This window comes from Aspergillus glaucus (assembly GCF_001890805.1).
Source record: "Aspergillus glaucus CBS 516.65 unplaced genomic scaffold ASPGLscaffold_25, whole genome shotgun sequence".
NCBI lineage: Eukaryota > Fungi > Ascomycota > Eurotiomycetes > Eurotiales > Aspergillaceae > Aspergillus > Aspergillus glaucus.
The window spans coordinates 325,990-350,535 of NW_019170477.1; the positions used below are offsets into that span (position 1 = coordinate 325,990).

The following is a 24,546-nucleotide window of genomic DNA, read 5'->3' on the forward strand; positions in this document are numbered from 1 at the left end:
GATAGCAATTCCAAATATGCCACCGACTATTAGTGCCATGCTTTCAATACTCGAAACCAACGCATTGGGAAGCGCGGGGCCACGCTAAATCCTGATCTGCCCTATGACCCCGTCAGTGGTGGACTCCATTTCTGACATTACTCCATTCAACCTTTCGTGCAGGGCCCAATGAGAGATTTCCAATTCATGCCGCTGCAGCCTTTAGACTATGGGCTGTCGAGTGGATCGCTTCATTTCGCACTCGTCCCATCTGGGATGTATCTTGCATCCTGGACCAGGGTCACAACTTTATTACGCGTTCAAGCCAATGATGTGCGAGTTAGGCTCAGATGATTTCTGATAAACCATATCCAATAAGTTCTTTATCTAACAGGGAGAGCTCTCATTTTCTGTTCTTTTTCTTCAGTCGGTTCTTTTCTAGCCCTGCTGCTCGTCAAGTTTCCTCTGTCAATCCTTCGTGTACTACAGAGTACCATTCCCGGCAAATATCCTGCCTTGTGTCCTTTGGACGTGCTTTATTCCTTTTTGATAACTGCTATTGCTTAATTCGGATTGGACGTGCATGAGAACGATGTTCGAGCAACAATAGAAAGAGAAGGGTTCTTCATTGTCGTTCGCAGCGATCTTGCATCCAGATCCTGGGAATTGTGCGACATACTCTTCACATCCTAGTCTCTTCAGACCAACAATATGCGGCTTTTTCACTTATTATCCTTGACCATTCTCCTGATACCGAGCTTGGTTACACTAGCAGCGCAGGTACCTCATGATGCACGCGGAATTAAAACGGTTGCCATCCTGGAGGCGAGAGATGAGCCTACAAATACCACTACGACAGCTATCGCATCGGACAGTGAGACGACGGCAACGGCTACTATTAAGGGGGATTCTTCTACGTCTACGCCAAGTACAACCGAGACGGCTGCGTCAACGGCAATTGCGTCTTTGAATGCATCGAATACATCGGGTGGTAGGTTGGCATTCTCTTAGATATTGTCGCTGTTGTATGCTGATTTTCTCTAGATCACAAAAAGCAGACCCGGTCACCCAAGCCAGGAGAACTTCCTATTAAACCCTCGATTACGCCTGCGCTGGGTGTTGGTGGTTTTATCCTGATAATGATCGGCGCGATTCTGGCGTTGATTGGGATTCGGAATCCATGGTACCACTCCTCTCTCTTTCTAGAGAGCGCAAACAATACTAACAAAGGGTATCAGGGTCCAAGTGTTCCTATCCGCTTCCCTCCTGACCAGCTTAGGCGTAACTGTGAGTCCCCCTTTACCTCTCATAAAATCCGCCAATCTAACTCTCTCCAGGTCTTGATCCTCTACGTCATGAACCCCCCAGTCAGCAACGCAATCCAAGGAGCCTACCTCGTCGCCGTGTTCTTCTCCGGAATCACCTTCGGAGCGCTGGCCATCGTCTTCAAGGAGTTAACAGAAGGACTCGGGTGCTTTCTGGGCGGCTTCTGTGCTAGCATGTGGCTCCTTTGCTTGAAGCCGGGTGGTCTTTTGACGGACGTCAATTCGAAGAGTGGATTTATCGCGGGGATATCAGTGGGGTTCTATGCGTTGTCGTTCAGTCAATATACGCGACCTCATGGGTTGATCGTGTCTACTGCGATTTCGGGGGGTACGGCGGTTTCTCTTGGGATTGATTGTTTTAGTCGTGCGGGATTGAAGGAGTTCTGGCTGTACATCTGGGGTAAGTTCATTCACTGACCGGTCTAGAAGGAAAAGAAACTAACAGAAACAGAACTAAACGACAAAATCTTCCCCCTAAACACAAACACCTACCCCATCACCCGCAACATCCGCGTCGAACTCGCCGTCACCGTCATCGTCGCCCTCCTAGGAATTGTCTCCCAACTCCGTCTCTGGAAAATGATCCGCCAACGCCGCCGCAACGAAGCCAAGCTACGGGAAGAAGAGAGGAAGAAAAAAAATGAGGCTGATACAGAAGCCGGAAGACAATTGGAGCAGACTACCGTGCGCGAACGGGCGGAATGGGAGGCGAAGTATGGAAACGGTACTGACTCGAAGCCAACATCGAGTAGTACCCAGGAGGTCGACGAGAAAGACAGACAAGATGTCGATTTGGAAAAGGGCGAAGGGGTCGATGTGAAAAGCGTCACGGCTATATCCCAACAATCCTACCGCTGCTCTGAGTGCAGAGAACGAGAAGCCAACGGCGACCTCGACTCAGATATTGCCTCCAGAGCAGCAAACGACAACCACCCGCTCACAAATCATGAATCACACGAACAAATCCCCACCCAAGACCCCAACACCGAAACAGAACCACCAGCCCCAGTCTTCGACGGCGCAGCAGCAGCCCGTATAAAAGACGACAACCAGTCCGAAGTCAGCGCAGTTATCGGCTCAGAAGCGGGAACTTTCTCGAAGCGGTTTTCGGGAATGACTATGCTGCAACGCGACTCCATGAGGAGTAGTATGGCGCTTGTTCGAGAAAGGAATGATGATGCTGCTTCGAATACGTCTGAGGAGGGTGTTGATGGGGATAGTGTTTTGGATTCTCGTCGCTCGAGCGTTTACTCAGCAGATGATGAGGTGAAGCGCGACTCCTGGGGACCAGAGGATAAGCCGGTCGCTGAGGAGTCGAAGCCCCATGAGGATGGCCCTGCGCCCAAGGAGGGCACCACCGAACAAGAATCCCCTGAGGAGCGCCACTCCACTGAAACGGTTCAGAAGGAGCCGGATCAAACTCAAGACTCGAAACACGAAGACTCTACAAAAGAACAAGGGGAAAGGGCCTTGGAGCCTGAAAAAGCAACAAAACAGCCGGATACCTCCGAGCACAGCGAAAAGAACACCTCCGTTGGCGAACAGAAGCAGCAGGAAAACCAAACTTCTCAAACAGAGCAGCATGACCAGCCTGCTATATCCGTTTCAAACTACAGCCACGATGGCCTGCCAGCGTCTTCACATGAAGCAGGCGAGAAGCCCCGGGTGCGAGATGATAGTAAGGTGCAGACTCTGGCAGCTCTATACGATGATGCTGTGAAATCGGCAGAAGCATCTCAAAAGCCTAGTGCAAGTGCTGCATCGAAGGGACCAGGGTCTCATGCAGAACAGCAAGGCGCGAAGCCGCCTGTTGAACCCAAGTCGGCAACGGGATCGACAAAGAGCAAGCGCTCTGGAGAACGGAAATCTTCTTCACAGAAGGACAAGGCAAAAGCCCGTGCCAAGAAGGAAAAGGTCACTCTGAACGAGAAAACAGTAAAACACCTTCCAGAACGAACATCCAGAGTTATCCTGTCATACCGCACAAACGAATGGGCAAAACATCTAGACGATGCAGAAATGCCTGAGCCACCACCGATCCAACCGATCGAAGAGGAACAGCCAAAGGTTCCTGTGACGAATGAAGCAACCCCTGCTCCAGTTAACGTCAAAGAACTGTTGCAAACACCGCTAAATGCACAGCCGCCGCCTGCCGTCGAACGCCGCGTCTCGTTCAAGGAATTGCGCAACTCAAACGAGGGTCGGACATCACACGAATCCCTACAGCGGCGAACGGACAGGCCTGTATCGAGGTCGAATTCAATGACCAACCGCCCGCAACCTGCCACTGTCTCACCTGTATATTCGGATCCTCCTCACCCGCAGCCTCAACCTGCACCACTCAAAGAACCTAAATGGAAGGGACCTCCTCCGCTTCTGGCAGTACGAGAGGATTTAATGCGCAACCGGGTATCGTCGACTTCGCTGTCAATCGATCCCTGGTTACGCAGTAGTCCTCAACAATCAGCCTTTGGGCCATTGTCGCCCACTTCTCCTACCTCGCCCACATCGCCCACCATAATTCTGCCCACTCCAGGGGAAGCTGACGATGTACCTCTATCACAACGGCGCGCAATGCTGCAGCAACAGCAGCAACAGCCGACACCACCTACACCACGAGCCCTCTCCCCGCAGGCTCCACCACAGCGGACTCGGTCCGGAATGTCAGATAACAACGCGCAGGCGATCATGGCCGCATGGCGCCATTCAGTGCGTGAAGATCTGCGAGAGAAGCGAGACCCACTGGGCATGAACTCGAACCCGACAAGTCCAACGAGTCCAACAAGTCCGGTCGACCACCGATCGTCGTATTTTGGATCACAATCGCCGCGCAATCACTCAGCAGTGAACCTCCACATTGAGAATGCGATTGCTGAGGGGATGCAGCGAGGTGATATGAATGACTTGCACCGGGAAGCCATGAGACGGATGCAGGCGTCAGCGACTCGACGGACGTAGTTTGCCTTTTTTTTCTTTTGATTTGTTTTTATTCGCGTTTGCTTTTTGATGTACGATATTGAGATTTGAGATTCCCCTTTTGAGTTCTGTCTTTGTTTTGATATAATTTTTTGGAACGATACGACGATAATTATTATAATATGGAAGAAATACATGTACATTATACAATTTTGTGAATCGAGGACAACCTTAGTTTAAATACTCAAACGAACAACCCTATCCTGGTAACCTGGCAAGGGTGTATTATTTATTATGCGAGCCTGGCATCACCGTAGGGAGCGTCAAGGCAGGTATGCCACAATAATTGTCGGATGTATTCTCCAGACAGCAAGGTATGGACTGTGTCAGATCTGTATCGACGAGACTCGATATAAATCCGATTCTCTTGTATGGTTTGGTTGAGTTTCGGATGAGCGCAAGCAACGATTGGGTCCTTACTTGGGGTATTATTATAGTGGGAGGTATATATGGGGTTTATAATCATTGACTCTACTCTGTTCTTTCTTTTCTTTTCTTCGTGTCTTCTCGTTTTTGCTTTTCCGTGAGTGTTTATCGCATGTTTGCTTGTTGTCTTACTTCTACGTATTGATGGGTTATGCGCTATATCTATAGTTCCACTCGACACTGCTAACTCGACTTTTGTTTCAATTCAGTCAATCTTCTCTTTTACTTTGATCCTCTCTTTCTTCTCTCTCTCTTTTTCTTCTCTCTCTTTCTTCTCTCTCTTTCTTCTCTCTCTTTATTCTACTCTATATAATTCTCTATACAATTGAATGTTGGCTAGCCCCCTTTCTGCCTCTCTCCCGCCAATCACCGCCGGCTCCACTGTTCGCCCGATCTTCGGCCTCCTTTCGACCATCGCTTTTTCAACTTCTTCTCTTTCTCCTCTTTCACAATTACGCCCTCTACCGCCCATTTGTTTTCTCCCCCGCCAAAAACGGCCTCCTCGATTGTTCCGCGTTCCCAAGTTGTATCATCGCCCGAGGTTCCGAGGTCGTGTGCTCCCCCTGTTGCCCAAGCCCCGCCTGGCCACCACCACCACCACCGCAGTCGCGACGAGGGCCTGACGGGGGCAAATCATTACAAGACAACGTCGTATCCTCGTCATCAGGGTCAACAGCACCAGCATCAGCATAAGCGCGCGCAATCAATCCCGCTATCCGCCAGCAATCACTCCGGTGTTACCAATAACCCGCGTTGCATATTACGACCGCCGGCCGTTCGTCTCGCAAACCCAGTCAACCACGTTCCTCGTATCACCCCCGTCACCGTTTCCCATCCGTGGCAGCTGTCCGACGAGAACCTTCCCCTCGACGCGAGTCGCGACGCCTATCCCCTGCTATCTATCCCCGAGCGGCGGCGCAGCCGGTTGACTCCGTCTCCGTCGAGTTTGGTGGTTGAGCGCAGTCAGGGCGAGACGGAGAGTTGGCGCACGAGTATCGCAGTGCCTCGTGGGCAGAGGCGCAGTGGCACTTTGCCTGACGTTGATTACGACGACGACGACCACGACAACGAGAACAACTACAATATAGCCACGGAAGAAATGGCAGCGACTGCGGATAATCTACGGCCACCGGAGCAGGCCCATCTAGCACAGGATGCAGCAGCGACAGCACCACCCGTAACGCCACGATCTCGCGAATTGCATTTGCCTCGACATGTCCCGTCACAGGTGTCGCTCCGGTCACAGTCGCAGATTGCTTCGATCCCGTCGAATCCAGGGCAACAACCACGGGCAGATCTAGCGGAGGAATTGGCCTGGGGCCCAGCACATCCTTGCTTTCCACATATCAACCCACACGTTCCTATCGAGTCATCGGAATACACGTCGACACGGATTATCCGCATTCGACGCGACTGGATGGTCAAGGGCGATCTGGCACCGACATTCTCCAACCTTTACCCGGAAATCCTCGATCCACTATTGCCCGAACACGAATTCCGCAAAATCATCGCGACCGTCAACGACGAACTCAGCAAAGCGTTCGACCCGTACCGGCTGCGAAACTGGATCGACGGAGCTCTGGGCTTGGTGACCGGCTGGCTGTGGGAGGATATAGGGGCCCCAGCTATCAAACGACATCTGCAACATGTGGAGGCGTGGCTGGATAAATGGAACCGCGAGGTTGGTGCCAAGGATGGGGTACGGATTTGGAGTCTGCGGAGGTCGGCGTACATGTCGCTGGACATCCAGATTCCGGATCCGAAGGTTGGCATTATACACAGCGAGGATCCGTCACTTCCTGGTACGAGGCCGAGTACCGGTGCTGGGCGGGGGGTATAATCTTCTTCTAATCTCTTCTTTCTTTCCCTCTTTCGACTTCACTTTCGACCTTTTCTATTTTCTTTTAATTTCGTTCTGGGACCACCAGCACACCGCATGATACCTGGAAAACTGGGCCTAATCTTTTATCCTTACCTTATTATTTGTTTTTTGTTCTTTCTTACGATATCCACGCTTGATCGCTGACCTTGACGCCAACCTTGATCTTGATACCATCCATGTGTTGTGTTTTTGGGGAAGATAACGAACCCCAGTCTTGAGTTTGTTTTTCCCCCACCTTTTCTTTTTTGTGAATATGTCTCTATCTCTGGACCTACTTTTTGTGTCTATAATTCCTGGGTTTACTGTAATTTTAAACTAAATACTTACCACTAGTCTTAGTACTTAGTATGTGGATAAGACACGTTGGGTGACTTTGGATGGGTGGATTGAATACAAGTTAATATTGACTGGTGAAATTATGGACTGTTTAACTCATGTAGAATAGGATATGACAACTAGAGAAGACCAAATTCCGTTATTAATGAACTGTTGGCCATTGATTCGATTTGTGTATCCCATAAACGACCAGATGTGCAACACAAGCCGCACAAAAAAACAACAGAGAATACCGGTATCCATAAGGGGACGGATAATCTGGGTAGCTGCTTTGTGGAGAGAGGAAGTTCGATTGCTCTTAACAGCTGGGTGTTCATGTTCGCTGAGTTCGCAAAGCTCGCATCGTCTTTCAGTCTGGATATTTCCAGTACTAAGGCCTTTATATCATGCCGTTGTGAAATATACAGAGATTGATGGGCCGATAGCCAGCCTGGGTGTTCGCTCCAACCTTACTTGACCCAATTGAGGTCCGCCACGTTATTTAAAAGAGCTGTGTTGGTTAGATTGGTCCTGGTTGTTTCTGGATCGCCACAGGTGGCTTTTGAATGCTTGTCAGGCCGATTGCTCAAAGTTAGGATATTCCGCTTCCTCAGTGCCCTCAAGTCAATACGAGATTCGATACAGCGCTCTTGACGTTGTCTTGCGCATGTACTTTCTTGCGAATGCGGTAATGACAGGGCACGAGTTCTTTGGCTGTTATATCGAACGAGGTCTGTGTTGTGCTGTGTCCGCTTGATAGAGTAGAGAGCGAGAAAAAGGTATGTGCAATCTTAGGCAGACTTGAACACGGGGAATGGTCCTAAACTAACCATAATTAGGATACAATAACTTTCTTTCGTATGATGGAGCTCGTGGGGGTTAGATGTTATCTCTAGCGCAATAACTTCGTGGAAGGTAAAAGGGTCTGGCTTGTTATGGGCGTTCATGCGTGCAGAGAATGGCCCGGATACAACTGCCACCGCAACCATTTGTTGATTGGTTTCGAATTGATAGGTTGTTCTTTCATCCGGCTGCTCTCTCTCCCTGGCTAGAGCCAGGCTGGCCCAGCACCTGTATCTTGGTCACCGTGGTATGTCTAGTGATACTTAGAGGCACTCGTAGAGACCTTCAGCCACAGTGTCTGAATATGCGATCTGTGTACTGAGATTGAACGAATTGAGTTTCACACGACTTTCTGCCAGAGTCTGACCACCAGTTTCTTTTGGACGATTTTCGCTTGACAATGAGTTATTATCCAAGCGATTCATGAATTCATATATATAGGGCCTGGCCCAGAGACCCCATTGTTGTACGCTGTCATCTCCTGCCTGGCCCGCAGGTGACGGGAGTCCGAGGATGAACCACGGGAACCTGCACCTCAACATGGCCAGAAGGCGCAGGGACACGAGTGCCACGAATGGCCTTCTTGCGCATATGTAAATTGACCTTCTTGGCCATTGTCATGACCCGCACTTTCGCCAACTCGGTGCTGTAGTGCCGGGCTTGATGGGCGCGACAGAGAAGATGACGCATCTGTTTATCACTTTTCAGGAGTTTAGGAAACAGATTAGCAATGCGCACAACTTGGAAAGGATCAAACCCACATACAGCAAAACACGCACCACCTCTGCCACGACTGCCCGAGACACAAATATTCCACGCGCTCCGATGTACAACATATCCAACTGCTGAAAATATGCCATAGCTAAGAATAATATCGAGTTTTGCCAGCTTTTCAAAGTATGTTGCGAGTCATACAAATGACTGTAGTAGGGTTTCAGCTCCCCGTCGCTTTACCTCAAGTCCTATGAGGACTGTGACGTTCTTCATAGCAAATGTTTTATAATCCATAGACCAAGGAATGGTCATCTGGGTATTTTTAACAGGGCTTTGGTTGAAAGCAATAAAGCGTAGTCAACTTTTTTGTTGAGTTTTTATGTTCATATGAGCTGGGAATTCACGCCAAGGTCTATGGTTGGCTGCGTCCACTTTTCAACATTTGAAACTCGAGAGCTGCTGAGTGTCATTTGCATATTCTTCGCTTGTAGCACTTGGTTGTGAATCACAGCGTGCTGCAAAACGCAGTCTATAGTGGCCGTTTGAGTAAACTGTTAAGCCCACGGCATAAGGGTTCCTAATTCAAGGTAATAAAGAATGTGTAGGCGCACTGAAAATATGCCTGCATAGATACTGCACGTGTGTGTTGCCATATATGAGAAATGAATATGAGGATGGGAGCGCTATCAAGTTAAAAGGCAGAATGAGAGAGTTGTAAAAAGAAAGAGGATGTTGGCATTGAAACAAGGGCTGTTCATCACGTGGCCTTATACTTAGCTTGCATGCAGATCGCCCGATCCCCACCGGCGTCAGGACAATCGTCAATTGACCCCCGAACGACATCCCCGAAATGCCCTGACCCCTTACCATTCCCAACTAACCACCTCAATCGACCTCCAAAATGCTCTCGGGTATCCTGATCTTCAATCAAAAAGGCGAAAACCTCATCTTTCGCGCCTTCCGCAATGACTGCCGTCCCCGTCTCGCCGACATTTTCCGGATCCAAGTTGTCTCCAACCCCCAAGTCCGCTCGCCCATTTTGACCCTGGGATCAACGACGTTTAGCCATGTGAAACACGAGAACATATACCTGGTGGCGGTGACGAAGAGCAATGCGAACGCGGCTTTGGTGTTTGAGTTTATGTATCGGATGATAACGCTGGGGAAGAGTTATTTTGGGAAGTTCGATGAGGAGGCTGTTAAGAACAATTTTGTCTTGATCTATGAGTTGCTCGATGGTATTTTCGCTCTCTTTTCATCTTTAGATTCAATGACTGATTAACGGTATCGATTGACAGAAATCCTCGACTTCGGATACCCCCAAAACACCGAAACGGACACCCTGAAAATGTATATCACAACGGAAGGCGTCAAGTCCGCCATCGCGAACAATCTCACCGACTCCTCCCGCATTACCATGCAAGCAACAGGCGCTCTCTCCTGGCGTCGCTCGGATATCAAATACCGCAAGAATGAAGCATTCGTCGACGTGATCGAAGACGTTAACCTCCTCATGTCCGCCGGGGGCACCGTCCTCCGCGCTGATGTTAACGGACAGATTGTCATGCGCGCTTATCTTTCGGGTACACCAGAATGCAAGTTCGGGTTGAACGACAGACTACTACTGGATAGTGGAACGGCTAATTCGTCTGTGGCTGGGAACCGGGACGGAGCGATGAAGGCTACTCGCGCCGCGGCGGGATCGGTCACGCTGGAAGACTGCCAATTCCATCAGTGCGTGAAGTTGGGCCGTTTCGACGCAGACAGAATCATCTCCTTCGTTCCACCAGATGGTGAATTCGAATTAATGCGCTACCGCGCCACCGAGAATGTTAACCTCCCCTTCAAAGTCCACCCTATCGTCCGCGAGATCGGCACAACAAAAGTCGAATACAGCGTCGCCATCAAGGCAAACTACAGCTCGAAACTCTTCGCCACAAACGTCGTCGTCCGCATCCCCACACCTCTCAACACAGCCTCTACCACCGAACGCACCAGCCAAGGTCGCGCGAAGTACGAGCCCGAGCATAACAACATCGTCTGGAAGATTGCGCGGTTCTCGGGGCAGAGCGAGTACGTGCTCACGGCTGATGCGACGCTGACTAGCATGACGCATCAGAAGGCGTGGAGTCGGCCGCCGCTGAGTCTGTCGTTTAGTTTGCTCATGTTTACGAGTTCGGGGCTGCTGGTACGGTACCTTAAGGTGTTTGAAAAGAATAACTACAGCAGCGTTAAGTGGGTGCGGTACATGACGCGTGCGGGTAGCTATGAGATTCGGTTCTAGTTGCGTCTTATCCTGTGTCCATTGGGCTAGGTGTTTTGGCGTTGTCCTTTGATTTCTGGATATACTTTATCCCATCTGTTACATATACACCTTACCACTAATAGAGAGCATGGAGTAAGACTACTCCGTACGTAATAATGGAAAATTTCTCTGCAAACGATATAAAGGTCCAATGAATAAGGAGAAATACACCGCGCGGAAATACAACATCCATCATCTCAAGCATGAACTCCAGCATTTGCAACCAGACACAAATTGAATGCATTAAAGGCCAATGGGCCTTTACACTTATGAAGCAACCCGGCATACAATATCTTTAAAAACACCATGTAAGACAACGTGCTCGTGTCTCTGAATACACCGACACTTGGAGGACCTCTGATACAGCGCAAGGATTCCTTTAGCAATAGCAACCAAGTAGGAAGGGTATAGATGCCCTTACCGTGCCTTATAATACAATAAACCCGTATCCATTGCAAAGTTGCATGCTAAACAACTGTTTAACCTATTATTTGCGGCAGTGGTATCCCATCTACCCTTATCTTGGGAGTTTCTCAACTAGTAAAGGGCTTTAAGCTAGACATGTGCTCATACATATTTGTCTATGGTTGGGTGATAGCGGTTTCCCGAAGAGCTCCGTCTATTCCCAGGTCATGGACAGTGGGTATACGAGCAGTCGACGTTGCTGTTGATACAACCAGTGCAGTGTAGCTGGGGCTTAGTTTCAGACTGAATCATTTCAAATTAACTGTGTTTTTGGTTGGTTGTGAATACAGCTTTTTAAACTGCAAGAGCGAATGCTGCATTATTTGTTTTACCAATAAAAACATGTCAAATAACACCCCCGACGCCATGCTAAACGCAGAAGAAAGCCAAAATACCACGCTAAAAGCAGAAGAAATCCAAAGCACCACGCCAAAAGCCCGCCGGAATGTGAGACACCAATGTGACAATACAAAAAGCAATTTCCGAACGACATTAAGTGCAAACAACACACCGGGATAGGGGTCAGGGGAAAATAAAGGAATAGGATACGGACGAGGAAAATTTAAACGAAGATATTTCGCCCGAGGAGCCTGTTGCCGAATCATGTTTGTAGGGGATGTCGGGCCGCCGTCAATGAGGTGGTCGGTGGTTCAAGAGCCACCTCCTTTGTGGATCAGTTTCTGAAAGACATTCGTAAAGTTCCCCTTCAGGAAGGACCTAGTGAATCTACTAGGGGAGTGTGTGTGTGTGGTTGTCTTTTGGGTGCGTTGGCACCAACATCACTCATGTAGACAGTAGATGTGTATCCATCATTACTGGCGGCGGCATGTTCCTGTAATGCCATTTTATTTTCTTGAATGAAATGGCCATCCCTTTCAATATCCTCGTCGGCGCTCCTCTCGCTCCTCCCCAGCATGGCACCTGATGCAACTACGCGCGCCAATAGCTCCTTGTGAATGGTCTTAAGAGGCATCGGGGCTTGGCCTGTGATGGGATCAGGCGCGGGAGAATGTATGAGTTTGTTTGCCAGCGGGATGATTATCTGGTTGTGATAAACGGGCCAAAGAACGTTCTCAATGTATGTTTGGATGCGGTCCAGAAGAGATATTGTGGTGAACACGCCGAGAAAACTTTCAGTGTGGCAGATTGCGTGGGCTAAACGCTCAACGTGCTAGAGGTACTCTGTAGTTAGTCTTCACTCACTTGAGAATTGAAAGAAAGAGAGCCTTACCAATTCTGTCCCTTCGCGACAAGCTACGTAAGGGATCCAGGTGTGCCCGTGCACGACGACACCCATCACCGCCATATCAACCTTTCGCTCAAGATACGTCTCAATGTACTCCAGTCGTTTGAAGAACGCATGAAAAAAAATCTTCAATTGCACCTCCGCGTCGTCGACATCTCCATTAATTTTCTTAATTTCGACTCCAAAAAGGATGGGTAAACTCTCCGCCACTGCGTCGTTGGTCAACCCGAGTGTTAACGTCGACGCCCCGGACGAGAAGACGTCATAGACCGGGCCAAAATCGGGATTGTCGATAGACGATGTTAGGCAATAATCGACTTTCCTATTTACCGTCATTCCGGATGGTAGTGCTGGCAGGAGATACTCATGGAACGACTGGGTCTGGCTGGTTGAGGGGTTAGCAGAGGCAACGGAAAAGGAGACACGAGCGACTTACAGACTCCGGACCTTTAGAAGTTCACTACCAGAGACAGAAACGCGAAGTATGCGGTCTACTAGGCGAGACCAAGCATTTTCGTCATCCGTTGGGTTTGCGCAACAGTCAGCTTCGGTCCACAGATCCAGAACGGTCTCCCATAGTCGACTCGAACGATAGCGCTGAGTAGCAGTTGATCCATCGCCATAGGCGTAGTCTGGAGTTGTCAGGGTATCCTCTGAGTGATATTCACTAATAATGGAACGGAGAGCAGAAGGAATTACGCCCACACCGACGTTGTTCGATATGGTCGCTCGTACATCGAGGAAGATGGGGGGGGGGGCGGGATGAGTTTCGATGGGGGCATCTTGGGATCCCTGGGCTCGCTGACGCCAGTAATTGCAACATTCGTCGCGGTTGCATGCTCGTTGTCTTTGCGGATTTGGACCGGGGCGGTTTATCTGCGTTCGGGTCATCATCGATATCGTCGTTCGAATGTCGCCGCCGCTTCTGATTTGGCTTGGTGCGAGCGCGAGACCGACCGGTTTTCAGGGGCATGGTTCGAGCTGGTATAAAGAATATTTTCAAGAAAGAGTGCTCATAATAAGAGATTGGCGTGATTCACAACTTGGAGAGAGAGAGACTGTGTGGTCGGAAGTTGGAGTCTGTCTACTTCTACTTGGAGTGACGTCGTCCGATGTGAAAGATCATCGGCAGACCGCTAAATCACGTGCAATACCAAAAACGGCAGAATACAAACAGAAAAACTACTCCGCCTCCGAGACTGTTTTCCATCCATTCCATCTCCCACCTCTCAACCCCAATCCCTATTCAAAAAAAAAAATATATAATCACCATGTCCGCCATCATGAACTCCCTCCGCCCCTCCCTCCGCGCCGCCTCCACCGCCGCGCGCTCCTTCAGCACCACCTCGCGCCGCGACCTCGCCCGCATGATCCTCACCGGCCGTCTGGGCACTGAGCCCGAGCTGCAAGCCACCGCCTCTGGCCGTGAGGTTATCAGATACGTTGTTGCTAGCGACTACGGTCGTACGCAGAGCCGCAAGACGGACTGGTTCCGTGTGGCTTCGTTCCCGGATTCGGAAGGCCAGAAGAACTTTTTGCTTAACTTGCCTAAGGGGTATGTTTTTTTTTTTTTTTTTTTTTGTTATGTTTTTGAAAAAAAAAAAAAGGGGGGGTAACTGGGGTTTTTTTTTTTTTTTTTTTTTTTTTTGCTTGCAGTTCGCTTGTCTACGTCGAGGCCGATACCAGCTTGCGTCAGTACGAGGATGCCGAGGGCAAGAAGAACACGCAGTTGTCTCTTGTGCAGCGTGAGTGCCCACCATGCCATCAAGACCTCAAGAGGAAAAGCAAAAAAGAAACTGACTAAGTGATCCTCATCCAGGCAACATCGATGTCCTCCGCCGCCCCTTCGTCAGAAGAGAGGAGGGCGAGAACTCCGAAGGCTCCGAGTCTGCCGAGAACCAATAAATGAATTAGGAATTTAGATATACGGTGCCTTATGGAGATTTAATTGTCGGTTATGTCTTAGCTTCATCTTGTCTCCTTTGGCCCTTGTCCCCTGTACTATTATTACGATGTTAGTCGGTGCCAATACGATGTCTATGATTTGTTCTTGTCATGTCGTTTTGCTGCCAGGATAACTTTGAATGATGATTTACGGTTACAAAATTGCTCAAGTTGGACGGTATCGAGTTGAATTAGATTGATTGCTTTTGTCAAGCTACCTATGTAAACATTATGCAAGATGAAAAAGCGAATTAAGTAAAAAATATCACGCAAACCCAACCACCCCAGGGTATCTATATCGCATTGCAAATCAACCTAAAGAAACACCTCATAAGACCTCCTGCATAACACTCTCCTGGCTAATCTCCTGCCTCACCCGAATAAAATCTCTCCTACTCGGACTCGGACTGAATTCATCACTTCCACGGCTCCGACTCATCCCAGCCCAAGCATTCGTGGACACGGTATTCTGGCCTGACAATGAAAGATGGGAGGGGTGTCTTTCGTGGTTGGAAGATTTCGAAGGAGCGGGTCGGTGGAAGAAGGATCGGAACCAGGATTTTTCTTCGGGGTGGGAGTTTTGGTCGTCGTCGATGCGGATTGAGGGCATGCCTTTTTCGATGTCGTGGTAGGATTGACGTGTTGTGGGGGTTGTGGAGGCGGTGTTGGTGTTTACGTAGGTTCTGGCGTTGTTAGAATATTGTCAATTTGAACGGGTGGAGGGAATGCGTACCTTGAGGTAGAGGTCCATCTCTTGTTCTTGTTGAACAGCAACTTAACCCTGCTGCCGGAAGAACTGTTCATACTTGTCCGACGGTTATACTCCGTGTCAAGACAAGCAAAGCAGCGGTCAAGCCCTAAGGACCTCAAGAACGACCGATACAGCTCATTGGCATCTTTACCGCAGCCAAAGAAGACGAACACAAGAAAGCATGCGGCAATAGGGACCCAGCGGTCAAAAAATGCATTTCCACCGGTAGTATACTTGACGATTGTATTCCACTCCGGCCCATGGACTGCGCTCCAGGAATAGGTATGCCAGGGAAACGAGAGGACTGTGTTTTGCCAGACGACGTAGCATTGGATCGGGAAAATGATGACGAGCATAATGAAGTTTAGAGAGAAGAGGCGTATGAATCGGGATTTGTTGATGTTGCTGTTGGATGCGTTGAGGATGTCTCCGAATTGGCTTCGATACAGACGTAGACGGTGAAGAACCAGACCTAGACAATGTCAGCCACAAATCCCGTGTGATAAATAAGTTGGCATACATACCGCAGTACCAGCACGCAGGCAGGCAGATTATAGGCGGCCAGATGAACGCAAGCGCAAGTGAAATGGGGCTATCATCGAAGTTGTTGATGCAGCCCGAGACTTGATAAACCATGTACCGACTCTTCTGGTAGAAGATTTGGGTGGCCATCGAAAGAAGCGGAACCACAACACAGAACAGTATCTCCATGCCACGATTGCGCCAGCGCTGCTTCTTATCGGGAACGAGAGTTGCACATCTGGTATCCAGCACCCGAGCCAGACTGCGGAACACACACAGCAGCCCTCCGGGGACCGCGACGTAACTGGCAATCATGATCTTGACCTCAAAGTCGCAAAGACCAGTGCCATCCCACCACGAGTCGGTATCATCGCTTGACCAAATGAAGGCATTGATGATGTTGAAGAGGTTGAGTAAGACGAACCAGATGAGGATGCCGGCGGACGGGTAGTTTTTGTTCTTGATGTGTAGAATCAAGGGGACGATGATGATGCAGATACCAATAATGGATAGGAAAGGAATGGCCACCGCCTGCGAATAGACCATTTTGACGAATATCGAGCGTGCAACTGGATGTAGATGAGTATGAACTTCGAGGTCTTCGACGCCAGTTTCCTTTCGAATCAATGAGGCAAAAGAATATGATGAAAAGACAAGGAGCAATGTACTGGCATCATTCTTTAAAAAAAAGACATGGAAGAGAAAGGAGTGAAGCAGGAGAATGGCCCGTGATATCTTCTATTGACGCCAATAAGAGAAACAACAACGGGATGAAACCGGGAGAGAAGTGTTCACTGCACGTCAGGATGAGACAGAGCAGTCACTTTGCTGGATATAGAAATAAAAAGAGTGAGAAATGAGGTAGGCCGTTCATATTGAATCGGACCCCGACGGGACCAGGCGAGTCTGTATACTTGTACATGGTCAATGGCCGTGACGGGGCCAACTGAATAGGAAACCTGCCCATTGATCGATTGGAGCTTGTGATGATTGAATAAAGACCGAGTGAAGTCAAGATGAAAGTAGAAAGAAAGAGAATCAAAAGGTTGTCGTTGTTGTTGCGCTGCGCGGTTGTGGCGAGATGCCGCTTTACCGCATTGGGGTATCAATAGAGCCGTCTCCCATTGACAGCCGTTATTGACCCTCATTTTCGTCCTTCCTTCGTCCAACTTCACTGCGTATCCTGGTTATGATCTCCATGAGACAGTGTTCCTTGGGAAATCAAAACTCAAGCTAATATGGTGATGAGGTTGCATTTCCGAGCTTTTCTCGAGATCTGGTCTCGCTATGGCCTGTGATGGGTGGGCTCAGCAAGCCATTGCCATCACTAGACTGGAAAGTGAGCCAAAAATGATTTCTCACGGGTTTTCCGTGAGTCTATTACCCATGACTGCGTCCTTTAAAGACCATTGGCTGACAAGCTCTGGCTTGACAGGTTGACAGCGGTTCGCAGCACAAAACGACTTCCAAGAATAGCCCCATTCAGTAATTGTTGGCTGGCTTGACGATGGACTCAAAGAAACAAAAGCCTCTATGAGCAATACATTCTCCTTTCTTCAGCCCCGGCAAAGAAGTGTTGCATATGGGGTTCCTGCGATAGCCCGTTTTGGCCATAGCGGAGTGGGATGTTGACGGACTCCCGGGCGGCCAATTGCAGCATTGTACTCTCTGTACATGACCTGCCGTCAGCTATGGAAAATAGAGCCATGACCAGGTCGCAAACAAGATATGTCTGCTTGTTAACCAGAGTCAGCAAGCCAAAACAAAGATTCCTGGCTCCGCCGAGTCACATGTCGTCATAGCTGAGTTAACCTGTCAGCCCTGTCCTCACCGTTCACTTGTACACCACACACCACTTCACACTTCCGAGTCGCAGTTCCAGCAAACTAAGTCCGTGCTCCAGAGAAGTCGGGTGCAGTTTCTATGGTACGTTCACGGGTCGTTTCTCTTGTTGCTGTCCATAGAGCATGGATTAATTGATATCACATGGCTGATCGCGCTCAGGTCCCTGTTAATCATGACGGAACAACCTCGGCCAACACCTTCACCCCGGACTTCTTTCACGGACAATTCTAGCAAAGATAAAGAAGACAATAATTCCGGTCTCCGTCAACGCGGTCCGGCTCGAGCCGCGACAACAACATTCGCAGAGGACTTGAACTCGACATCGGTGTTACGCCGGAATTCCACCCTATCGGACTCGGTATCCGAGGCACGGAACTCGATACGATCCTCCACGGACGACCTGTTCCTTCCCCGCGTGTCCAGACGAACCAACGCTGTCGACTTGCAGGAGGAATCGCATTGGCAATCCGCACCGCTGGGTCTGGCTTTGTTCCCCGCAATCGCCGGGCTGTTCTTTAAAAATGGAGGTGCTGTAGTCACTGACATCACTTTGCTGGTCTTGGCGGCAATTTTCTTAAATTGGTCTGTTCGACTACCATGGTATGTCTTGCTTTCTTTTCTTTTCTCCTTTCATCTGCTGATAATATTCAGGGATTGGTATCGTTCCGCTCAGGCAGTCCGCCAAGACAAGTACTATGAACCAGAGGAAGAGTCGGATGACGAGCAAGCAACATCAGGGAATACACGCGAAAAGTCACCATCGAACACTGAAACAAGAAAAGAATCGCAGCGAGCATCTGCCGTCGCCAATGCAGCTAATCGCGAACTCATGATCCACGAACTCGCAGCTCTCGCATCATGCTTCATCTTTCCCATGATCGGAACATGGCTCTTGCATACCATCAGATCTAAACTATCACGGCCATCGGAAGGCCTGGTATCGAATTACAATCTGACCATTTTCCTGCTTGCGTCGGAGATCCGACCGTTCGCACATCTCCTGCGGATGGTACAAGCGCGCACGCTTCACCTCCAACGAACCGTCCACTCCGCATCACACTACGAAGAAGACAGAATCGACGCCAGCAAAGTCGCAGACCTCAGCAAGCGACTGGAAGAACTCGAAGTCCACATCGCAGAGGCAGCAGCTGCACGACTTTCATCCGAACAGTCGCCCCAAAGCCAACCAGAATCACCAAAACAAGAAAACGAAAAGAACCAAACCATCGTATCCCAAACAACCACTGAAACTCGAAAAGCCATCCAACCCGAAATCGACGCTCTAAACCGCGCAGTCCGCCGCTATGAAAAGCGCACTACCGTCACTTCATACGAAACAGACACCAGATTCCGGGATCTGGAAACACAAGTCCGCGACGCCCTCTCGTTAGCAGCCGCTGCACATCGCTCTGGTGATCGCTATCGAAACCGCGGGTTTGTATTCCGGCTCGTCGAATGGTCATATACGGCTATGCTTGTCCCGGTTCATATATTCATGTCGTTAACGGCGTTGCCGTTCCGGGTTGTTACGCGGTGTTGGGATTATTTCAAGGGCTTTAGGGGGAAGCCATCTTCGCTGTCATCGCTGAAGCGGAGTAAAGGGAAGGTGCCGCAAAACCGTGCGTCGCCGCCTCCACGGCGGTTCAAGAAGGCTACCCAAGGTTTACCAGATGGGACGACGAGTTTGAAGCCTATTCGGGAGCATAGCTGATTCCCTTCTTGTCTGTTGATATATACTAGCGTTTTGGGAGCTAATAGCGGGTTTGGTGAATTTTGGAAATGATTTAAGAGCCCTTATACTCTTGTTGAGCGTGACTATACAGCGGGATATATATAGCAGACTAATGCCACCTAACAATCTAACGTCAATCATATTCGCATAAGCACATGCTCTCTCATCTATCATAACTCTATAACCCAAACACCACGTACAAACTCTTGATCTTAAACGGGACAAAATGACACGGACAGACGATACGTATACAAACCACTTCCATCCATTTATCCCATCTCTATATAATATAAAACGTTTCTAAAAGATAAGAGAGGTCAAGACCCACCCCCCGAAGGCCCCTGATTATCTACCCCAATAATCTTCAAAAACGGCTCAACAACACTCCTCTTCCGCTCCTCCAGCGCCCTTCTCTCCTTTTCCTTCGACGGAACAGGCACGTCCCCCGAAATCAGCAGATTCGCAAACATACTCGCGAACGCGGTCTCAACGGCCTGTCGATGCGCGGCTATGTTCCCGTTGACATTACCGCTGGTAGTAGCGGCTTTGCCGCTATCAGTCGAGGAGCTCGAGGACGAGGATGTAGTGAACGAGCGCGACTGGCGACGGAAGGACCCCGCTGAGATGAACGCTGCCGAGGAAGCCGGGGTGGGCGGCGGGGCGGAATTCTCGGCCTGCTGGTCTTCTGTCTCGCGGGGTGATTGTTGCTGGCGTTTTTTGTCTTCGGAGGACTTCTTGGAGTGTTGGTGGTGGGAGGATGGGCGGGGTGGGGGCATGGAGAGTGCGGGTGCGACTTCGTTGGCGATGCGGGCGAGCATAAATGTCACGAAGGTAAAGGAGACGCTGTGGGCGGGGGAGTAGGATAGGTTCTCGAGGACCCAGGCTTGTGTTTCTTCCCAGGAGAGAGGGGATTGTTTGGCTTTCTCTCTTGCTTGGATTTGAGAGTTCATGTTTTGCCAGACGTCTGCTGTGATTATGCCGTCGTTTAGGGAGCGGAGGAAGACCATTAGGGTTTCGCTGAGGATTTCTAGGCGCTCGAGAGAGGATATTTCGGGTTCGAAGATGGTGGTTAGAGAGCCGTTGGTGTCTAGCGATTCGCGGACACGTGCTAGTAGTGGTGCGCGCTCGTCGCGACCTTTCAGTGTCCATGTCTCTGGGTTGAATGGCCATCCTGGTCCGTAGGGTTCTGTCTTCCATGGCGGAGTGCTGTCTTCGGAATCGCCTCGTGTCATACCCCATTCCGCAACGGCGCGTTCGGAGAGTTCAGAGATCGCTTCTGTCACACGGAAAAGCTCGCGAGGGGCAGAAAGACGGATGCCCTTGTCGTCCTTAGCCTGCTCTGGCGGTTGCGGGGCAACCAAGCTGCGTGCACCTGCTTCAGGCATGCGTGTAAGATCCACCACGCTCCGGCCGAAACACGTGGGTAGCCATTGTCCATAGACACAGATGAAATGGTCCGGGCCGTTGGCTACACGGAGGACCAAGATTTCCTCAAGCCTAACGAGACCGTGGTTCAGCAGGCGGATTGTTTCGAGATCTTGTACGTGCGCCGTGACCTCGATGTTGGCAACCTCGCCTGGGACTAACGTCTTTTCCCGCTCGGGTGTCTTGGACTTTTTACCATCGTGTTCAAACTCGGTTCGTAGGCTGATTCTATAGTCAAGCCACAAAAACTGCCTTTGTTCGGGATTAGGCTTGTCGAATGTGAACGTAGCCGGCACGCTGCTGGTGTTGGCAACAGTCAATGAACGAGTAACAGGCACATCAACCGTTATGCCGCCAAAGTCCAGAGAATTGGGGTCTTCCTTTTCTTCGACGTTCCGGATGTCTTCTTCATATTTATCCACCACGACAGTCAGGCCTGGGCGGGCTTCATTCTCGGCCTTATCCAACTCTCGCACGACTTCTTGGTGTACCTTAGCTCTCAATTCCGGAATCACAGATTCGAAAGTAAGCGTGAAACCAGCATCCAATGGCTTGTGGTCAGAAGATAGAATGCCCTGATGCGACACGTAGTACTCGAGTCGAATAGGGCCGTCCCGTTCAAGCTGATACTCCGATGACGTACCATCATCAGACTTATCCTTGGATGGCTCATTTTCCTCGACACTATCCGCGCCATCGACTTCCGGGTCGTAATCGAACAGTACATTATCATCAGCCGCAGCCTTGTCCAAGCCCCGAGCCTTCATCTCTTCGTCCTTCCTTCGAGACTCTGCGAGCTCGCGGTCGAGTCGCTCATGTCTCTGTTTGTCCTCGCGTGTCCGGAACAGGATCCGATCGCACCAACTAGGTCCTCTATGTTTCTCGCTCGAGTCGAACCTGGCCACGCTACCCACGTCATATTTATAAGTCGGTAGGAAGGTGATATCGCCTTCCCGCCATCCCTCGTGGAAAGCCTTTCCATTCTGTTGCTGTATACGAAGCTGGTCATGAGGGAGAAGAGAAGCGATAGTAGTCTGAAGAGAAGCCGGGTCAGTATGCGGGTCAATCTCTTTGTCCGACAGCGCCGGATGGCCTTTGCTTGCGCTGCTCAATGGCGGATCCTGTTCTCCCTCCTCGACAATGATGCGCGGAGATGAGGGACGGTCATCGAGTGTACGTGTCGACTGGTGTCGCTTGTCATATTCGTTGTCCGTGTGTCGAGACAGGACCTGGCGCACATCACCTCCTGGGATATCCCCAAGTCGATAGTTAAGATCACCAAACCAGAAGGCAAAGTCCTCTTTCCCGATGTAATCCGGAGGACCCTTCTCAAGATCGATGGAAGAATATTTCGTGCGGCTGATGATCTGAGCGGCATCCCAATTCCGCCGCTCCAAGTTACCCTTATCCGAACCAGCTGCCAAGTGCGAATTCACAAAGACCATAGATGTAGTCTCCCCAAGCACAACACGTGTCGACACGGCGCCTTTGTTGCCCATGTATCCCAACAATCCAGTACCTATACTGGAAGTACTAACGCCTGATATATTATTGACAACCCGAGGCGCCGCATAAATAAGAAGCAGCAAACCAAGCAGCTGCGTCTCAGCGACAAGCTGGTACCCAGGCGGCAGGGCCTTCTGAACCGCCGTCTTCCACCTATTCGCCGGCGCCGGATCAGTAAACGGCCTCAAAGCCTCCGTCGCAGACGAGATATCAACAATTTCCTGCAATCCAAGAGCATAGAGCCCAACATCATCAGACTCAAAGTCTGCCGATGGAACTGCGGATCCGCGTCTCCGTTGCCTGTCCGAAGCATCCGTAGACGACCTTCTCCGTCCCGTACCAGCATCACCGTCCTTTCTCTCGTTCCATGCCTCGGGCTTCCCAGTGTCCGAGATATGTACCCCCGACAGACCCTCGCTAATTCCCTTGCTGTTCACAAACCATTTCCCGATGTCTTCTTCTGCACCGTGTATGCCGGCGACGTTCCATGTAGCGACTTTAATCCGGATCATTTCTTGCCGGGTGTATTCTGACTTGCGTGCTCTGACGCCCTGCGAAAGCGAGAAGGGATCGAGAGGGCCGCCGCCGGGAGAGACTGCACTGTTGTCGCTGTCCGAGGTGTATCCCCCGGGGGCGGACTGTTGCTCCGCGCTGGGACTCATGTTGGACGTGTAGTTTTTTCGTATTCTCTTGTCAGACTATCGTGTGTAGTCTATGCGCATGGCCTCATTAAGTATGGTTGTGTATTTTCATGCGGAGTATATAACGAGCACGTCTCGCTCGATCGAGACACTCGCACGACACCAGGATGGGGCCGGTCGCACAGAGCACAATTATACCTGCATTTTGAGATTCCCAGACTGAGCGAATCCCTTATGAGTGTCGTTGTTGTATGGTGGTAAGGGTGCGGTGGCAGAGGGCTGACGGGAGGGATGACGACAGAAGGCGAGAGGCGAGCGGAAGTAATTGCAGTAGCCAGGCGAATAATTCAGTATACCAATTATGGCAAGAGAGGAGGGTATGTGTTTCTCAGTAGAGAGTAGAAAGAGAACTAGAAGGTTGGTCGTAGGTTCAGATCGTCGAGGTTAATTGGGAAGCGGCTGAAGTTCTTCTTGCGGGGCCTGCTGCATTCATCTTAACCTTCACCACAACAACCTCTCATCTACCGTACCTGACAGCTTTTTTCATCTATATCTCTATATCTCTACAACCAGACAGCAACCATGACATTCCGCAAAGCCCGCCGCCCAAACAACAACAACAATAACCCCCGTCACAACAACAACAACAGCAACAACACCCACTACCAACCCTCCGACTACGAATCCGACAACTACGCCAACTACCTCTCCGACGCCCAACCCTCCCAACAACAAATCGACCAATATACAGACCAAGAGCAAGAATCCACCCCCCGCCCACCCCTCCGCTCAAATGAAGAACTCAACCTCGCCGTCCTCCGCCGCCACAACCCACGCATCAACTCCATCATCTCCCTAGCCCCCTACGCCGTCGTCTACATCTTCAACCCGGCATCACGGCAGTGGGAGAAAAGCGGGGTTGAGGGGACGTTGTTTGTGTGTAACTTGACGCAGGGCGCGCTGGGGGAGGAGCGGTATACTGCGTTTGTGTTGAATCGGCGGGGGTTGAATAATTTTGATATCCCGTTGACGGATGGGGAGAATGTGGAGATTACGGAGGATTATGTGATTCTTAAGAGTGATGAGGAGGCAGTTGATGCGAATGGGAGGAATGGGGGTAACGGGGGGAAACCGGCTGGTGGGAATGGTGATGTGCGGATCTACGGTCTTTGGATTTACTCGGAGCCACCGCCGAACTCGACTGCGCAGACACGTACTATTAATGCTCAGATGGTTCGTGAATGTGCTGTGCATGCTGGACATAGTCTCCGGATCGCCCGCGAGCGTCTCGAAGCTTCGCAGCAGAACGGACTACACATGGCCGCTGAAGCGGCGGCGACGACAGCCGCGCCGCTCGAGGAGGTGCAGTCGAGTGTTCCGATGGGGAGACAGGTTTCGTTGAAGGATCTTTTCGGACAGCAGAGGGCGCAGGATGATGGATGGACGGTGAGGGCGCACCAATTCGGTATGGAATGGCCGCCGCAGCAAGCACCACCACAGCAAGCACCACCACAGCCGCCGATGGGTATGCCTCCGCCGCAGTCACAGCCGCAGCAGCAGGATGTGTTGGGAGATCTTTTCCGAAGAGCAGGATTGGCGCATCAGGGTGGTCAGGCATATACTTAAAAGAGTCGAACATAGTACACTGTCGAGATACCCATACTATACAAGTCTTACCGCACTTGACCCTCCACAATTGCCCGA

The 24,546-nt window shown here is 50.4% G+C and overlaps 9 protein-coding genes across 9 annotated transcripts; 5 read left to right on the top strand and 4 right to left on the bottom strand.

Moving 5' to 3' along the window:
• Nucleotides 1-430: 430 nt before the first annotated feature.
• ASPGLDRAFT_77164 (uncharacterized protein) lies at nt 431-7,015 on the top strand. The gene is made up of 7 exons (XM_022549879.1): nt 431-970; nt 1,024-1,162; nt 1,218-1,266; nt 1,317-1,704; nt 1,756-2,570; nt 2,712-4,013; nt 5,551-7,015. The coding sequence occupies exons 1-7, from the start codon at nt 691-693 to the stop codon at nt 6,544-6,546; spliced, it is 3,969 nt and encodes a 1,322-aa protein (XP_022396955.1). The 5' UTR covers nt 431-690; the 3' UTR covers nt 6,547-7,015.
• A 1,205-nt stretch (nt 7,016-8,220) lies between these two features.
• Nucleotides 8,221-8,606, bottom strand: ASPGLDRAFT_39254 (uncharacterized protein; the record flags this gene model as incomplete). The annotated part of the gene is made up of 2 exons (XM_022545050.1): nt 8,221-8,446; nt 8,512-8,606. 2 exons carry the CDS (start codon nt 8,604-8,606, stop codon nt 8,221-8,223), a joined length of 321 nt encoding a protein of 106 aa, XP_022396956.1.
• Nucleotides 8,607-9,286: 680 nt separating this feature from the next.
• Nucleotides 9,287-10,903, top strand: ASPGLDRAFT_51853 (AP-2 complex subunit mu). The gene is made up of 2 exons (XM_022547620.1): nt 9,287-9,698; nt 9,759-10,903. Exons 1-2 carry the CDS (start codon nt 9,362-9,364, stop codon nt 10,742-10,744), a joined length of 1,323 nt encoding a protein of 440 aa, XP_022396957.1. The 5' UTR covers nt 9,287-9,361; the 3' UTR covers nt 10,745-10,903.
• Nucleotides 10,904-11,490: 587 nt separating this feature from the next.
• On the bottom strand, nt 11,491-13,547 carry ASPGLDRAFT_61245 (uncharacterized protein). The gene is made up of 3 exons (XM_022548465.1): nt 12,913-13,547; nt 12,462-12,861; nt 11,491-12,401 (listed from the first exon to the last, which is right to left on the bottom strand). The coding sequence occupies exons 1-3, from the start codon at nt 13,368-13,370 to the stop codon at nt 11,937-11,939; spliced, it is 1,323 nt and encodes a 440-aa protein (XP_022396958.1). The 5' UTR covers nt 13,371-13,547; the 3' UTR covers nt 11,491-11,936.
• A 212-nt stretch (nt 13,548-13,759) lies between these two features.
• Nucleotides 13,760-14,280, top strand: ASPGLDRAFT_135194 (single-stranded DNA-binding protein; the record flags this gene model as incomplete). Its single annotated transcript, XM_022541354.1, has 2 exons — nt 13,760-14,031; nt 14,133-14,280. The coding sequence occupies 2 exons, from the start codon at nt 13,760-13,762 to the stop codon at nt 14,278-14,280; spliced, it is 420 nt and encodes a 139-aa protein (XP_022396959.1).
• A 468-nt stretch (nt 14,281-14,748) lies between these two features.
• ASPGLDRAFT_135142 (pheromone receptor) lies at nt 14,749-16,239 on the bottom strand (the record flags this gene model as incomplete). The annotated part of the gene is made up of 3 exons (XM_022541351.1): nt 14,749-15,103; nt 15,154-15,643; nt 15,696-16,239. 3 exons carry the CDS (start codon nt 16,237-16,239, stop codon nt 14,749-14,751), a joined length of 1,389 nt encoding a protein of 462 aa, XP_022396960.1.
• A 1,471-nt stretch (nt 16,240-17,710) lies between these two features.
• On the top strand, nt 17,711-19,249 carry ASPGLDRAFT_29249 (uncharacterized protein; the record flags this gene model as incomplete). The annotated part of the gene is made up of 2 exons (XM_022543832.1): nt 17,711-18,138; nt 18,190-19,249. 2 exons carry the CDS (start codon nt 17,711-17,713, stop codon nt 19,247-19,249), a joined length of 1,488 nt encoding a protein of 495 aa, XP_022396961.1.
• A 338-nt stretch (nt 19,250-19,587) lies between these two features.
• ASPGLDRAFT_135287 (phosphatase family protein) lies at nt 19,588-22,863 on the bottom strand (the record flags this gene model as incomplete). Its single annotated transcript, XM_022541364.1, has 3 exons — nt 19,588-19,801; nt 19,847-22,478; nt 22,542-22,863. The coding sequence occupies 3 exons, from the start codon at nt 22,861-22,863 to the stop codon at nt 19,588-19,590; spliced, it is 3,168 nt and encodes a 1,055-aa protein (XP_022396962.1).
• A 340-nt stretch (nt 22,864-23,203) lies between these two features.
• ASPGLDRAFT_29251 (Dcp1 family protein) lies at nt 23,204-24,468 on the top strand (the record flags this gene model as incomplete). Its single annotated transcript, XM_022543833.1, has 2 exons — nt 23,204-23,219; nt 23,420-24,468. 2 exons carry the CDS (start codon nt 23,204-23,206, stop codon nt 24,466-24,468), a joined length of 1,065 nt encoding a protein of 354 aa, XP_022396963.1.
• Nucleotides 24,469-24,546: the final 78 nt, after the last annotated feature.